General features: G+C 35.4%; 1 protein-coding gene across 1 annotated transcript in view; it reads left to right on the top strand.

The window, feature by feature from the left end:
- The window catches only part of itpr1b (inositol 1,4,5-trisphosphate receptor, type 1b), a 140,989-nt gene that overhangs the window by 55,997 nt on the left and 67,353 nt on the right, over window positions 1-17,639 (top strand). The window contains exons 31-40 of the mRNA XM_058790481.1: window positions 662-787; window positions 2,023-2,223; window positions 2,304-2,555; window positions 3,532-3,657; window positions 4,002-4,130; window positions 8,307-8,427; window positions 8,604-8,788; window positions 12,398-12,546; window positions 13,344-13,455; window positions 14,465-14,500. Coding sequence (XP_058646464.1) covers window positions 662-787; window positions 2,023-2,223; window positions 2,304-2,555; window positions 3,532-3,657; window positions 4,002-4,130; window positions 8,307-8,427; window positions 8,604-8,788; window positions 12,398-12,546; window positions 13,344-13,455; window positions 14,465-14,500 — 1,437 coding nt within the window. The remainder of the gene's footprint in view (window positions 1-661; window positions 788-2,022; window positions 2,224-2,303; window positions 2,556-3,531; window positions 3,658-4,001; window positions 4,131-8,306; window positions 8,428-8,603; window positions 8,789-12,397; window positions 12,547-13,343; window positions 13,456-14,464; window positions 14,501-17,639) is intronic.

The raw sequence follows: 17,639 nt of genomic DNA on the forward strand, positions 1-17,639 counted from the left end.
AAATTACAACATCTTTGAGGCTCTGATCTTGAATGAAACCTGTATGCTTCTTGAATGTATGACTCTTTATAATTTAGTGAATCAAAACATGCAATGTGACCAATGTACTAAAAAAAACAAAACAAAAAAAAACATTCAAAGCATGCAGCTTGTCCAGTGTAGTCCAGTTCTTGAGTAAAAGACTCCTATAAGTTCTCTCTTGTGAATCCAATAAACATGCAACATGACTGTAGTCCATTTCTTGAATATATAATTGTTGTGATCTAATTCTTAATAATAAACAAAAACGAAAATTCTGCCAGTGTAGTCTTATATATATATAACAACCAGTGTAGTCTGATTCTTGAATAAATGGCTCATCTGATCCAATTCTTCTTAGTGAATTAAAAACACACAGCACATCCAGTGTAGTCCATTTCTTGCATGAATGGCTCCTATGATTTGGTTCTTTTAATGAATAAAAACACTGAAGAATGATTCAAAGCAGTTGCACAAGTTATTACTTTTCTTCAAAATGATTTACTGTTTTATTAAAATGTGAACAGGTGCTTACATTAAATATGTGTTACATTAAAATATTAACAGGTGTAAATGTTCTCCAACTTCAAAAAAAGACAGTTTAAAAAAAAATGTTAATGCTCAGTGATATACATTTTGACAGGGTGAGGACGTCCGAATGCAAGAGATTATGAAACTGGCTCACGAGTTTCTTCAGAACTTCTGTGCAGGCAACCAGCAGAACCAGGCTCTGCTCCACAAACACATCAACCTGTTCCTCAACCCTGGGGTGAGCTCTCCATTTCACACACACACACACACACACACACACACACACCTGGTTTGCTATCCTTGTGGGGACTCTCCATAGGCGTAATGCTTTTTCTACTGTACAGACCGTATATTCTATTGCCCTACACCAAACCTACCCCTTACAGGAAACTACAGGCATTTTTAGGTTTTCAAAAAACTTCATTCTGTGTGATTTATTAGCTTGTTTACCCGTAGAGACCTCAATTTAGGTCCCCACTGTGACACGAGTCCCCATGAGTCTGTGTGTATTCAGGTTTAAGTCCCCACCAGAATACAAAAACAGGTACACACACACACACACATATACCAGGGAAGCATGAGTGTTGGGTGGGGGGGTCGGTGAGACTGGTGGTGAGACAGACGGATGTTCTCCGTTTCCATATTGCTACATCTTAAACAAATCCTCAAACATCATGGTGATGATGATTCATAGTTCAACACCATGACATTATGACGAGACTAATTTTGGTCTTATTTTTGTGGGATTTTTTATGTAACCATGTGGTAATTGCACTGCTTGGGTATTGATAGTCATACTATAATAGGTTGTTGAATGCACACATTTATTTATTATATATGTGAAAATATGATTTTTATAAGGTTGATTGAGGGTGAAAGAGGGAGAAATGAAGGAATTACATTAACTAAATAGGTTGACTTTTATTTCCCCCCTCTCTCCCTATTATTTTTGGATAGAAATCATATTTTTTTAAGTTATATAAATTTACGGTTATATTTAAAATGTGCATATTTGATAATAATAATACATAAAGAAGTTGGAAATACAATGTTAAACAAGGGGCAAAAATTACATTCATGATGAACAAAGATATAAATAAGCTTATTGGTGTAATAATATTGATAATTATTATTATAGTAATAATATATTTAGAATAGTATTATTATTATTATTATAAGTCTTCCAGCCAGTTCCATCAAACCTCTACAATTAATCCAGAGAGCGGCAGCAAGATTAATTTTTAATGAGTCGAAAAGAATGCACATCAAACCTCTGTTTATCAATTTACACTGGCTACCAATAGCTGCTCGCATAAAATTCAAGGCATTGATGTTTGCCTACAAAACCACCACTGGCTCTGCACCCCTTTACCTAAATTCATTACTTCAGACTTATGTACCCTCTAGAAGCTGTTTGTTTGTAAACCGCGATTTCATCTAAATATACATGATGGATTTTTTTGTCACGTGTAGATCCTGGAGGCCATCACCATGCAGCACATCTTCATGAACAACTTCCAGCTGTGCAGCGAGATGAACGAGCGCGTCGTGCAGCACTTCGTCCACTGCATCGAGACCCACGGCAGACACGTGCAGTACCTGAAGTTCCTGCAGACCATCGTCAAGGCCGAGAACAAATTTATCAAAAAATGCCAGGATATTGTTATGGCCGAGGTGGGTGGCTGATGTGCTGAAATTGCTTTTGGTTTTGGTAGTTATGTCTGTGATTTAACATGAATAAATTTTTTCTACAGTTGGTGAACTCTGGAGAGGACGTGCTGGTCTTTTATAATGACCGGGCCTCCTTCCAGACTCTGGTCCAGATGATGCGTTCAGAGCGTGACCGGATGGATGAAAACAGCCCCCTCATGTATCACATCCACCTGGTGGAGCTGCTGGCCGTCTGCACGGAGGGCAAAAACGTCTACACCGAGATCAAGTGCAACTCCTTGCTGCCTTTGGACGATATTGTCCGTGTGGTTACACACAAAGACTGCATCCCTGAGGTCAGTGGCCTACAGGTTCATGCCACACAATTTATTTGATTTTTTTTTTTTTCTGCAACATTGTGTTATTGTGGTATTGTCTGTTTACCCTCCCCTAAACGGCACATGAAAACAAAATCTGTGCTTGGGCATTTTATCTTGGGTCAGATGGTCTGTTCCTGTCTAAGTGTGTGAATTTTGGACAGAAGCTGCAGTGAGTACCAAGTCCAAAGACTGGATAGGCACTGGCCTAATGTTGAAAATATAAATTAGTGGGTGTGTTTAACTCAAAGCACCCCCATTGTCTAAGAATGAAAAGCTAAAATCTGATATTTATTCTGTTATGACAAAGCTGCTTGTTTTCAAAATCAAGTATCACAAAGTGGGATAAATATTACTGTATGATTAGGATTAGGCTTTGGCTTAGGGTTACTTGCATGTAATTATGCATTATTTATTATTATTATAATAGTAAGTATGTGTAACATGTAATAAGGATACATTAAAATAAAGTGTTACCAATTAGTTTAATACATAAAACCTAAATAAATTAATGTAATTTTTATTAGCTCTATTTTAAGTTGGATTATATTTTGAATAAATAAAACATAAATAAAAATGACATTTATTTATATTTTAAAATATAATTTTTAATACATGAAACTTAATTATGTTTTTGTAGAATTTTAAAACAGTTACATGATTTTAATATATAGAACATAAATAAATAAATGTCATTGCATTTGTATTAATTCTATTTTATTACATAAACCTAAGTTAATTTAAAGGTTTTATTAAAAACAATGAAATTATATCATTTAGAATTTGAGTTCAGTTACATTTTTGAAGACATAAGAAAAAATAAATAGGGATTATTTAATTAATTTAAGTTTTATGTATTAGTAATTCTAAGTCATGTAGCCATGTAGCCCCAGAATATGGCTTACTTATATCTTTGTTGTGAATATTAATTTTTAAGTGTATACTCCTTTCTTAGGTCAAAATTGCATATATCAACTTCCTGAACCATTGCTACGTGGACACAGAGGTCGAAATGAAGGAGATCTACACCAGCAACCACATGTGGAAGCTCTTTGAGAACTTTCTGGTCGACATATGCAGGGTAATGGAAGCCGATTTGGGGATTTTTCTCAACCCCAAAGGATCGTTTAGGTGTAAAGTACCAAAAAGTACCAATCTGTTGCTTGCTAGCGTGCAACTAACATTGTCAAATTGTTTATTGCCTGTGGGTTTTTTTTTTTTTTTTAAGTCTAGTAGGAGTGATTCATTATTTGTGGTATGATATGGGTTTTTATTTATATGACGTCTGAACGTCTGCAGTTGATCCAAGTCCATTTTTAGGGCAGCAAAGGGGTGAATCGGTGTTTGTTCTGACTGTGCTTACTGAAGCAAATGACTCAAAGCCACAATAATTCTGTCTATTCTATATGCTTGCTTTGCATCCAGGTCTGCAACAATACAAGCGACCGCAAACATGCTGACACAACGTTAGAAAGCTACGTGACAGAAACCGTGATGAGTATTGTGACAACATTTTTCAGCTCCCCTTTCTCCGACCAAAGCACTAGTTTACAGGTAATGACCCCAGTACTGAAATATTCCTGATATATCTGCACAATTTAAGTATGTGTTGCTTTCAGCTGTCAGTTTCAGTTCAATTTTGGTTCACCACCTTCTTCAGTTTCTACAGCGGTTTGATTTCTTTGAAGGAAATACATCGTTATCTTTACACGTGGGAATATAAACCCTCCAGATAATATCAGATAATACCATTTTTCACCTCTTCCTCGCTTAGGTGGCACGTCATATGTATGTAAGTATCTGTAAAAGCCCCTTTTCTAGCTCTAACCTGCTGGTGTCAGTTGTGAGACCCGTAGGGTCTGTAGAAGTTCAGGCCGTTTCATCACACTCAGGGGTTTCTAAAGAATCAGCCTGACCACTGGCGACTGACGCAATCAAGAGCTCAGAGCTTTCCAAGAACTCTCCTCTCTCATCAACACGCACAAACTTCCCACATCTCCATTTCGCAATGAGAGAAACCAGGGCCGATCTTGCCTGTAGACGCTCCACATAGTGTGTGTATGTTTGTAGAGCGTTGGTGGCTGTGGTGGCTGACCGTATAGCTTTTCTTGGAAAACGTGGTATTTTCTCTATTGACTGTATTTCCATGTAGCCCGTCTGACTTTGCTGTCTGGAGATAAAAGAAACCACATGGATGGTACTATATCTGCACCGTACCATTATTTTCATTTTCTGAGCTTTAGGCGACATGATTCCTGTTTTGTTTCTTAGATTTTAAAGAGCTTATAACTATAAAGTTATCTATTATTAATATTACTAAATTTGTTTATATTATATATATTTACACTACCATTTATATGTTTTTGAAAGAATTCACTTATGCTCACCAAGGCTATAATTGTAATGTAATACAGTGGGGCAAAAAAGTATTTATTCAGCCACCAATTGTGCAAGTTCTCCCACTTAAAAATATGAGAGAGGCCTGTAATTTTCATCATAGGTACACCTCAACTATGAGAGACAAAATGAGAAAAAAAAATCCAGAAAATCACATTGTAGGATTTTTAAAGAATTTATTTGCAAATTATGGTGGAAAATAAGTATTTGGTCAATAACAAAATTTCATCTCAATACTTTGTTATATACCCTTTGTTGGCAATGACAGAGGTGAAACGTTTTCTGTAAGTCTTCACACACTGTTGCTGGTATTTTGGCCCATTCCTCCATGCAGATCTCCTCTAGAGCAGTAATGTTTTGGGGCTGTCGCTGGGCAACACGGACTTTCAACTCCCTCCAAAGATTTTCGATGGGGTTGAGATCTGGAGACTGGCTGGGCCACTCCAGGACCTTGAAATGCTTCTTACGAAGCCACTCCTTCGTTGCCAGGCGGTGTGTTTGGGATCATTGTCATGCTGAAAGACCCAGCCACGTTTCATCTTCAATGCCCTTGCTGATGGAAGGAGGTTTTCACTCAAAATCTCACGATACATGGCCCCATTCATTCTTTCGTTTACACGGATCAGTCGTCCTGGTCCCTTTGCAGAAAAACAGCCCCAAAGCATGATGTTTCCACCCCCATGCTTCACAGTAGGTATGGTGTTCTTTGGATGCAACTCAGCATTCTTTCTCCTCCAAACACGACAAGTTGAGTTTTTACCAAAAAGTTCTATTTTGGTTTCATCTGACCATATGACATTCTCCCAATCCTCTTCTGGATCATCCAAATGCTCTCTAGCAAACTTCAGACGGGCCCGGACATGTACTGGCTTAAGCAGGGGACACGCCTGGCACTGCAGGATTTGAGTCCCTGGCGGCGCAGTGTGTTACTGATGGTAGCCTTTGTTACTTTGGTCCCAGCTCTCTGCAGGTCATTCACTAGGTCCCCCCGTGTGGTTCTGGGATTTTTGGGATCATTTTGACCCCACGGGGTGAGATCTTGCGTGGAGCCCCAGATCGAGGGAGATTATCAGTGGTCTTGTATGTCTTCCATTTTCTAATAATTGCTCCCACAGTTGATTTCGTCACACCAAGCTGCTTACCTATTGCAGATTCAGTCTTCCAAGCCTGGTGCAGGTCTACAATTTTGTTTCTGGTGTCCTTTGACAGCTCTTTGGTCTTGGCCATGGTGGAGTTTGGAGTTGGACTGTTTGAGGTTGTGGACAGGTGTCTTTTATACTGATAACGAGTTCAAACAGATGTCATTAATACAGGTAACGAGTGGAGGACAGAGGAGCCTCTTAAAGAAGAAGTTACAGGTCTGTGAGAGCCAGAAATTTTGCTTGTTTGTAGGTGACCAAATACTTATTTTACTGAGGAATTTACCAATTAATTCTTTAAAAATCCTACAATGTGATTTTCTGGATTTTTTTTTTCTCATTTTGTCTCTCATGGTTGAGGTATACCTATGATGAAAATTACAGGCCTCTCTCATCTTTTTAAGTGGGAGAACTTGCACAATTGGTGGCTGACTAAATACTTTTTTGCCACACTGTATATTCATCTGAAATGCTGCCAAAAATTCTGAATTTTTTTGCTTCAGTCTTCAGTGTCACATGATTCTTCAGAAATCATTAGAATATGCTGATTTGGTGCTCAAAAAACATTCCTACTATTATCAATGTTGAAAACGGTTGCTGCTTAATATTTTTGGAGATATTTAGATTTTTTTTCATGACATTACGATGAATAAAAAGCTTAAAAATAGCATTTATTTGATGTTAAAATCTTAATCTATTAATTTATAGATTTATTTTTATTACTTTAGTAAGCAGTTGTAAAGTAGCAAGTGCCTTCTCATACTGTCATGTATCGACCCTAAACCCCATTCATTCTTTCCTGGAAGTGTTGCTTCATGACAGCTTCCTTCTCTGATCTCTCACGTCTTTCTTTGTTGTGACAGGCCTCCATTTTAGGCAAAATAACTGAGGTACCACTTTGTAATGACTTCACAGTGGTTGCAAATGGAATGTGGTGATGTAGTTTGGTTTAGACTATTCGCTAGTAATCCTGTTTGAGTGGGAAACTAGATCACACTGAGGTTTTATTTTTCTTTTTTTTCACATTTAAGCCCTTGTGCGCACTAGACTAGTCGTCCAGAAAGCGTTTGAACAAGTCTTGCAATTGTAGCGTGTTAAACATGCCATCCTTCCTCTCAGCTTTGCATATTTCTTGTGAGTGTTGTTGCGTTCTCACCCATTGTGTTGGTGGTAAGATGTGGTGTTAGTTTCTGTCACTGGAGGTGTCAATACATAATAATTTGTTATCCTTTTAGCCTATGTATGCATGTAAGAAAATTAGAGAAATGCCCACAAATTTGGGTGTATGAATGTTTTTTTTAAGAAATGTCTTTAATGATGTGTCAGGTTCAATGTTAGCTAATCTCTATTGATAGCATCTTCTGCTGTGGAATACCACAGAAACCGGTCCCTTAGTTTGTGCAATCAAACAAAAATAGCATGTGCAGTAATTCTATTAGCTTTACTAAGGTCAGACAGTTAAAATGTTTGATGTCAGTAAGCCTCTTATGAGCACCAAGGCTACTTTATTCAATTAAAAATTCAATAAAAATGTGAAATTTTTTACCATTTGTTTTTTCTGTTTGAATATATTTTGAAATGTAATTTTTTCCTGTAATGACACAACTGAATTTTCAGCATCATTACTTCAGTCTTCAGTGTCACATGATCATATGCTGATTTGCTGCTCAAGAAATATTTACTTTTATTAATGTTGAAAACAGTTGCTGCTTAATATTTTTGTAGATATTTTTTGTTTTTTCCATGAAAGCTGAAAAAATATTTTTTGTGAAAATCATTAGTTTATTTGATTCTTTGATTTAATAAAAGCTCAAAAGGTCAGCATTTATTTAAAATATAAATCTGTTGTAGCGTCATACTTTTCATATAACATAACATAAGTGCTTTAACCAACATATGAGCTTCTTTAAAACACTCCGGAATGCCTTGACCCACAGACTTTTGAATCTGATGCTGTGGATAGAATTTAACTTCTATTGAACCTTCTATTGAAGGTGTTGTAGAAACCAAAAATGACGTACAGATGTTTCATTCGCTTGAAAACTTGAATCTTTTGAAAGTGTTTTCTCTCAGCTTCTCTATTATCGATGTTTAGTTATTTGTTTCCCCTCCTTTTGTCTCTCTGTGTCTAATATAATATTTCTCCATCTTTTTCACTGTCCTCTCTCGTTATTTTGCCTTTCTTGTTCTCCAGACCCGGCAGCCTGTGTTTGTGCAGCTCCTGCAGGGGGTTTTCAGAGTTTACCACTGTAACTGGCTCGTTCCTGCCCAGAAAGCCTCAGTGGAGAGCTGTATTAAGGTTCTGTCTGATGTGGGTAAGTATTTGACAGTAACAATTCAAACTTTACATAAATGAACCTCATGCAGCTCCATTTCCATTTATCTTTACATCTGTCCTTCAACTAAAAACCGTAAAGGCGTAAAGAGATGATTTCACCATTTGCTGTATTAAATGTGCATGTAATCGTAATTTTAAATTCTCTCTTTTTAGCCAAAAGCAGAGCTATCGCCATCCCGGTGGATTTGGACAGTCAGGTGAACAACCTGTTTGTGAAGTCCAACACTGTGGTACAGAAAACCATCCTCAATTGGAGGATGTCAGCTCGCAACGCGTCCAGAAGAGACTCAACGCTCACCACTTCCAAAGATTACAGGAACATCATTGAGAGGCTGCAGGTGAGGGCGGGGTTTCCGGAGAACAGCCAATGATGCAATGTTTTTGTATTAAATGCCGTGTCACAATAGCTTTTATCAAGACACACTTAAAAATAGCATTATTTTTGAAAATCATTGTTTGATCATGCGGTCGGTTGGTCAATCATGCATATAAAAATCTCATCTGTATTGTTCCAGACATTGCATTGCAAAATGGAATTTGAAGAGGTGGGGTTCCAGGAATTCACGTGCATTGTTATAGGGAAGTTGAGTCAGGGTGAGATGTAGGTCCTGGGAAATTAAATCTGGTGGAATGTTCTGATAATGTTTGGCACTAATCTAAGATCCCAACACACACACACACACACAGACACATTCTACAGTATATGGAAAATTTTATGAAACTGGTACCTTGTCTAGTTTGATAAGATGGTTTTTACTGTAACATTGTAGACGTTCTATCAGATAAAGAATGCATTTGAGTGATAATAAATTGCATTGCGCCACCTCAAGCTAAATTCATACATTTTAACATATGTTTGTATAAAATACTGCCTTCAGAAAGGCTACAGTGTTGATGGTAACAGGATTTGCAGTTTAATTTGTTTAAATTGTATTTGGATCTTTTTAAGTTTTATTTTTAAATATAATTACTTTCCAAAAATAATAAAACAAAAGCCAGCATTAGCTTTAGCTAGCATTTCCATAATATTTTTCACATATAAAACTATGCCAAAAAATAAAACTATAAAATATATTACAATTAAAAATACAATTCTTTTATATAATTTATTTATTTTTTAATAATTTTTTTAATTTAATAATACAACAAGTTGGAAGAACTGGATTAAGGAAAGGCCACATGATGACTGAGGAAAAAACTACATATATATATACACACACACACACACATACACTAGCGTTTGGGATCAGAAAGATTTTATTTATTTATTTATTTTTTTTAAAAGAAGTTTTAGTGTTTATTTGATCAAAAATACAGAAAAAAATTGTAATATTGTGAAATATTATTACGATGTAAGATAACGTTTTTCTATTTTAATATACATTAAAATCCTTTCATGCAATGCTGAATTTTCAGCATCATTACTCCAGTCTTCAGTGTCACGTGATCCTTAATTATTCTAATATGCTGATTTATTATCAGTGCTGGAAACTGTTGTGCTGCTTTATATATATATATAGCATTTATTTAAAATACAAATATTTTTTAACAATATATACTACCGTTCAAAAGTTTGGAGTCAGCACATTTTTATTCTTTCTTTTTTAATTTCTTTCAAAAAAAAAAAAACTTTTATTCAGCAAGGATGTGTTAAATTGATAAGAAGTGATAGTAAAGATTTATATTGTTAGAAAAGATTTCTATTTTGAAAAAATGCTGTTCTTTTTAACTTTTTATTCATCAAAAAATCCTGAAAAAAGTACAGCAGTTTCCAAAACAATATTTGGCAGCACAACTGTTGCCAACATAGATAATTCTAATAATAAATCAGCATATTAGAATGATTTCTGAAGGATCATGTGACACTTTAGACTGGAGTAATGATGCTGAAAACTCAGCTTTGCATCACAGGAATAAATTATGTTTTAAAGTATATTAAAATAGAAACCATTATTTTATATTGTAATAACATTTTGCAATATTATTGTTTTTTCTTTATGTATGTGTATATATATATATATATATATATATATATATATATATATATATATATATATATATATATATATATATATATATACATCAGTATTAAAGTAATTTTCTAAATGCAGAGCACCTTTGGTTAAATGACCATATGACGCCATAAAAACGGATACAGCACCTTCTACTGATACATTTCCAGCGGTATCAAGAAGCCCCTGCTTCTGTTTAACAGAGGAACAGCAGTTATTTTCTTTGAAAGGTGCAATGTTGAAATGCTGAAAAAAGACACCTTGTCATCAGAAGTTGGTGGTGTGGTTAGAAACATGCATTTCCTCTTGTTTTAAAATACTGCTTTCATACTTCACTCAGAAGACGGTGAAGGGGGATAGAGGTCACTGGAGGGGTGTCATCTAGCCTGGGGGAGGGGAAGGGAAGGGTGAGTTTGCGGTAAACCATGGCTTCATCACGTCTGTCTCCACCCTCATGCAGCTGTGGCGTGAGTTGGCGAGTATTCAGACACGTTTGCACAGCTCATGTCTGTGCTATGAGCCTTAGGGCTGCTGGATTCAGCCCTCGCTTTAAAAAAAAAAATCATGCCCTTGGTGCTGAGAATATTTGTGGCCTGGGTCCAAAAATGGCTTTTTACCACACCTGCTAGTGCCAATGAAAATATACAAGACTGCTTCTTACACAGAGACAGCGACACGCTCCCTTCATGTATGATGTTGCAAGTGACATGATTGCCTGTTTGTTACACACATGAAAAGGAAAAATATTTAGAAAAGTAATATTATAAACAATAGATGATATATTAATAAAATAAATATGTAATTTAATATCGTTAATATTATTGTATTCAATAAAATATGTACAAAAGTACTCAGTAGAGTCAGAAAGATTATTTAAACAAAAAAAAAAAAGAAGTATTATATTGACAAAAAATGACAGTAAAGGCATTTACATGAAACCCTAAATAAATAAACAAATAGCTACTGTTCTTTTGAACTTCCTATTTATCAAAGAATCCTGAAATGTATCATGGTTGTTCTGCAAAAATAGCACAGCTGTTTTCAACAATGATAATCATATTTCTCAAATAGCAAATCAGCATATTAGAATCATGTGATACCGAAGACCAAAGAACAGCTGCTGAAAATTCAGCTTTTCCATCACTAAAATATTACATTTTAAGTCATCTAAAATATTCTATTTTAAAATATATACAAATATTTTGGATCAAATAAACGCAGTCTTGGTGAACAGAAGAGGCATAAAAAGCAATCCAACTCAAACTTGGTGTATAATATGTGACCCTGGACCACAAAACCAGTTTTAAGTCGCTGGGGTATATTTGTAGAAATAGCCAAAAATACATTGTATGGGTCAAAATTATCAATTTTTCTTTTATGCCAAAAATCATTAGGATATTAAGTAAAGATCATGTTCCATGAAGGTATTTTGTAAATTTCTATCGTAAATATGTCAAAACTTTAGTTTTTGATTAGCAATATGCATTGCTAAGGACTTCATTTGGACAACTTCCGAGGCGATTTTCTCAGTATTTAGATTTTTTGCACCCTCAGATTCCAGAATTTCAAATAGTTGCATCTCGACCAAATATTGTCCGATCCTAACAAACCAATCAATGCAAAGCTTAGTTATTAAAAAATTACTCTTATGACTGTGGTCCAGGGTCACATATATGAAATAAGCCAGTTTCCGTCTCTCTTTGAAGTATGATATGTGCCATACAAATACTTTGTGAGGTTTTAGTTTCTAATATAAAGTTATCAGTCACATTTATGCACTCGTCGGTGTCAGTTTTCCCATATGGTGCTTGCCGAGTGTCTCTTATACATCCTGTGGTCAAACATATTATATTGTCACTGTGCACAGCTTTAGTTGCACATGATCAAAATAAATGAATTGTTGTCTTAGTTTGTACCCTAATGTGTGTTTGTCAGGACATCGTGTCTGCTCTGGAGGATCGTCTGCGGCCGCTGGTTCAAGCTGAGCTCTCGGTGTTGGTGGACGTACTGCATCGCCCGGAGCTGCTCTTCCCTGAAAACACAGATGCTCGGCGGAAATGCGAGAGCGGAGGCTTCATCTCTAAGTGAGTTTGCTTTTCCTATAAACCTTGAACCATAAAACCATCTTCCTGAACTGAGAGGACAAATCTGTCATAACAGTCTTCCTCTTTTTATGTCATGAACCAATAGCATCTGTGAATATGTTTCTTTGGGTTGCCTTTTTTCTTTATAATTCTAATAATATATCATAATATTAGTGTTTTTACTGCATTTTTGATCAAATAAATGCAGCCTTGGTGAGCATAAGAGACTTCTTTCAAAAACGTATGAAAAATAAATCACTGGGGCTCATTATGCAGTTGCGCAGTAGTGCCTACTGTCCTTCACCTGTGTGTCCTTGTGCGGTGAGAGACTCCTCTCCGTCTGCCAGAGCTACAAAAGAGATTACCCGTGTGTTTGTGTGGCCGTCTGTGTTTGTTTGCGTGTGGGAGTAATGCTGAGATGCAGGATTAGCTGATTCAGGAATGGAGTTTCATTACAGTGTAAGCGTCCCTTGTACTGTCGGTGGGAGCAAAATGAAAGTCTATTAACCGCGCAGATCTGGTTTCTTTTCTTTTTTTCAGTTTAAGTCAGAGGTTTTTTTTAGTTTACTAAAGGTTGCGGCTGACACTGTGAAGCCATTTAGCAAGCACTTTTATACAAAGCAGTTTACAGAATATCCGTAAGCACAGTCTTACTGCATTAATGTGGGGTCATTATTAAAAAAAATTAAAAATAATCACAATATTAATTGAAAATGTAAAAGACCAAATATTCATTTTGAGGTCTGCTAAAGATTACATAACAGACTTGTGAGACATACTGTGTTTTTCTCTTTCAGATTAATAAAACACACTAAACAGCTTTTAGAGGAGAATGAGGAGCGTTTGTGTATAAAAGTCTTGCAGACGCTTCGAGAAATGATGACAAAGGACCGTGGCTATGGGGAAAAGGTAACATACATGCTGTAGTTGCAAAAAACAAATTAAAAATATCCTTTCACTTACACAAATCGTCTTCTACAGCACTATTATACATCTTGATGAAATTACAAGAATCCCTTGGTGTGTGTTACTGTATATTTGTCCATATTACCCATAAAAATAGTAAAACAGGCCTCACAGGACACATTTCACTCCTGTCTTGCCACATTACCGCCCAAAATCAAGTTCAGAGGACTATGTTAAACATCTGCATGCTGTTTTTATTAGCCTATATACTTTTATATACATGATTGCACACAAACACACACGAGCATCTGCTCATGACTCATGTCCTCCTAACACTTTAAATGACATGCTGATTTTCCTAATGTGGTTTTGCATCCAGAAATATATTTTTTTACCAGCACTAAATGAATTAACACCCAATTAACGTCACTAACATATGTGAATGCCCAAGATTTTATCATAACTTTAACTCTGGCTATATCCAATTTCTAATTTAAAGACTCCTTGAAAAAAATGAGTTTAAGGTTTTAATTCTATATCTTTTAGATTTGAGACCTGAATGCTAGTGTATTCACAGTATGTTGTTTTATTTGATATGATTTTTATTTTATTTTTTATTTTATTTTATTCTTGGTTTTAATATTTTATTTTATTTTTGATCACATGGTTTTTGTTTTATTTTGCTTTATTTATTTATTTATATATTTTTGTTTTTGTTTTTTATATTTTTATTTTTATTTTTATTTTTATTTTTATTTTTTTATTTTTGTTTTGCTTTTTGGAAAGAAAACTCCACTCCTGACTTCATGGGGTCTTTAACTACAAATGACAAGATTTGGTCACAGGTTTTTGTAGTTGGCAACTAATGCTTTCAGAGCTAATGCTGATAAATAACAATCACAATAATCTTGTGTTATGTCACTAACGAACATCGTTTGCCATTTTTTTATTTGAGCGTTCTCTGATTCCTTCCTTCACAATACTAACTTTGCTGTATGCTCTTCTCTTCCAGCTAATTGCCTTTGATGATGAGCTGGATGTGGCTGAGGTTGTTTTTTTATTTTTGTTTTTATTATTTGCTATGTTTAGTTGGGCTTCCTGCTCTCGCGCCAATGTAGTCGTCCTACTTAGTGCTTGTTCTCTTTTCCTTTGAGCTTTTTGCTGGTGTTTGTCAACGTGACTTCACCACAAACCGGCCGTTTTTGTTGTCTCTCCGTGTGTGTTGAGGTTGCGTGCAGTTAACCTCACCTGATAGTTTCAGTGTGTGTTCGTGTGCATGTGTTTTTACCACTGGCCTTGTTTTAGATGGCGTGTGCTGGTGAAAATGCGTGTAAGTGTATCAGCCCACCACACTGCGTTCGCACTTCCTCTGTCTAGCGTTAATTCAAGTTTACGTTCCTGTTACATTCATTGCTGAGACACAACAACAGTAGCGGTTTAACAGGGACGTCACAATATATCATTGGCATGGTGTTTTTCACATTAATTACAGAGTTTTTACAATAATAACACAGTATTAATCCAGCCAAAAACACATTACGCTGATGATCTAGCGAAACTGAAATATAGCCTAACCCAGTTCAGGTAAGTTGTGAAATTGTGGCTCTTTCAGGTGCATTTGCAAAGAAAATTCCAACTGAAAACAGTTTTCAGTCTTAGTTTGTGATTTCTTGACCTGACAAGCCATAAAAATGGCAACTTCAGCAGTTTATTGGCAATATAAATCTTTTTTTTTCTTTTTTTTTTGTGTGATTTAACCCTTTAATGTGAGAAAAGTGAAATGCATGCATAATAGAATAAAGCATGAATGATTTTATAATTAGATTTGTCTTTCCGGAAGTGCTTGCATAAAAAAGTCTGGTTCTGAATAAATAAAATGCTTTGCTGCTAGTTTTCTGTTGACTGTTCACAAAAATAAAGGCATAAATAAGAAACAGCATGGCATCCACACACCATGTTGTAAAAAGCTCTGATGGATCTCTGACGCATATAAATGCATAAACACTTTTTGAGGGTGTGGAAAAAGCAGGATCAGTTAGAAATGAAGTCAGAATACACAAAATTATATTTCTGAATTGGTTCCCAACATCTGAAACTCTTATTAATGAACAAATGCATTGATATATGGCAGTGAGGCCAGAAAAAAAAAGTCTGAATTAAGATTCTGTTGTTTTAAGCATAAACTCATATATATAATAAAAAATTCTGAAAACAAGACTTTATATCTTAAAGCATTTTGCTTCACTTGGTGTCAGTCCAAATTAGTATGCAAATCATAATCCATTGTGCAAATATCATCTGAATTGGATTTTGAGTAGTAAATATTCGAACAATATCTTAGTCAGTAGGAAGTTTTCAAACTTTAAGTATGCTGTTTATTTAAAAAATGTAGTGTAGGTCTGCCATGCAAGCACTATAATTATGAGTAATACTGATCTTTGTGGTTGCTTTACATTGGTCCTTTTTGTGTGAGAGTTGGCAATGTATCTGTAAATTCGAAGTTTGAAGTGAGCATCTGTGTGTGTGTGTGTTTGAGTTGAAGTCAGGAAGGCAGGTGGGAGTTCATACTATATTTATAGTCACTGCTCTCCTATCACTTGCAGGGATGAAATGTGACCCAGTCTCCCCATAACAAGAAGACATGTGTGAATGTTCTTGAACATCCATGCAGTTGTGTGGCATGACTGAAAAAATGGCATTGTTATTTGTGTATATGTGTCTGTTTGTGTGTCATCATGACTTGAGAAGTGTAAAAGGTCACGAAAGGGTGTGTTCATCAGTGTGTTTTTGGGTGTTTTGGTGTTAAATTAAGGTCAGCAGAAACCATATCTCACAAGTTTAAGTAATACACTCCTCCTGAGGAAAAAACAGAACGTCAAATGGTCGGCTTGAGGCATTTAAAAATGCAATGTGTGCTTTTTTTTTTTTTCTTCAATACATTCTTACTAGTGAAAGACAGGGCATTTCGATAAATAAGGTGACACAAGCACTCATGGGTAAATACCTTTCTAGTGGAAAGTTCTGGCTTTGATGCAGGTTGTTGTCAGCATTTGTCTTTTTTACCACACACAAACACAATTTTGTATAAACATGCAAGTATATATATGTATGTGTGTATATATACCATTTTAAATTTTTGGGGTCAGTAAGATCAGATTTTACTAACTGATACTTTCATGCAGCAAGGACACAGTAATCAAAAGTGACAGTAAATGCAAATATTTCGTAACATTATTAATGTATTTTAAATAATTGTGTTCTAATGAACTTTCTGTTTGTCAGGGAATCCTGAAAACAACAAATTAGTTTCCACCAAAATATTAAGCAGTAAAGCTGATTTCAACATGGATATTAATAAGAAATGTTTCTTGAGCGGCAAATTGGCATATTAGAATGATTTCTGAAGGATTATATGACACTTAAGACTGGAGTTATAATGCTGAAATTTCAGCTTTGCATCACAGGAATAAATTGCATTCAAATTTGAGATCCCAAATTTTTCAATGGTAATGTGTTTGTATATTCATCCCGAAATAAAGTTATATAATGTGACGGCCCTTTATACATACAAACATATATGTTGTAATACTGTATATGTATGTGTGTGTGTGTGTGTGTGTATAATATACAGTGGTGGTCAGAATTATTGGCACCCTTAGTAAATATGATCAAAGAAGGCTGTGAAAATTAATCTGCATTGTTAATCCTTTTGATATTTTATTTTAAAAAATCACAAAAATCTAACCTTTCATTGGAGAATAAGAATTTAAAATTGGAGGAAATATCATTATGAAATAAATGTTTTTCTCTAATACACATTGGCCACAATTAACGGCACCCTTTTATTCAATCATTTTTGAAACCTCCATTTGCCAGTTTAACAGCTCAAAATTTTCTCCTATAATGCCTGATGAGGTTAGAGAACACCTGACTAGAGATCAGAGACCATTCCTTCATCCAGAATCACTCCAGACCCTTTAGATTCCCAGCTCCATGTTGGTGCTTCTTCAGTTCACTCACTCATTTTCTACAGGGTTCAGGTCAGAGGACTGGAATGGCCAGCAGAAGCTTGGTTTTGTGCTCAGTGACCCATTTTTGTGTTGTTTTTGAGGTTTGTGTTTGGATTATTGTACGGTTGGAAGATCCAAACATGGCCCATTATAAGATTTCTAACAGAGTCAGTCACT

The sequence above is a fragment of the Onychostoma macrolepis genome, chromosome 11 (assembly GCF_012432095.1).
Source record: "Onychostoma macrolepis isolate SWU-2019 chromosome 11, ASM1243209v1, whole genome shotgun sequence".
In the NCBI taxonomy this organism is placed as follows: domain Eukaryota; kingdom Metazoa; phylum Chordata; class Actinopteri; order Cypriniformes; family Cyprinidae; genus Onychostoma; species Onychostoma macrolepis.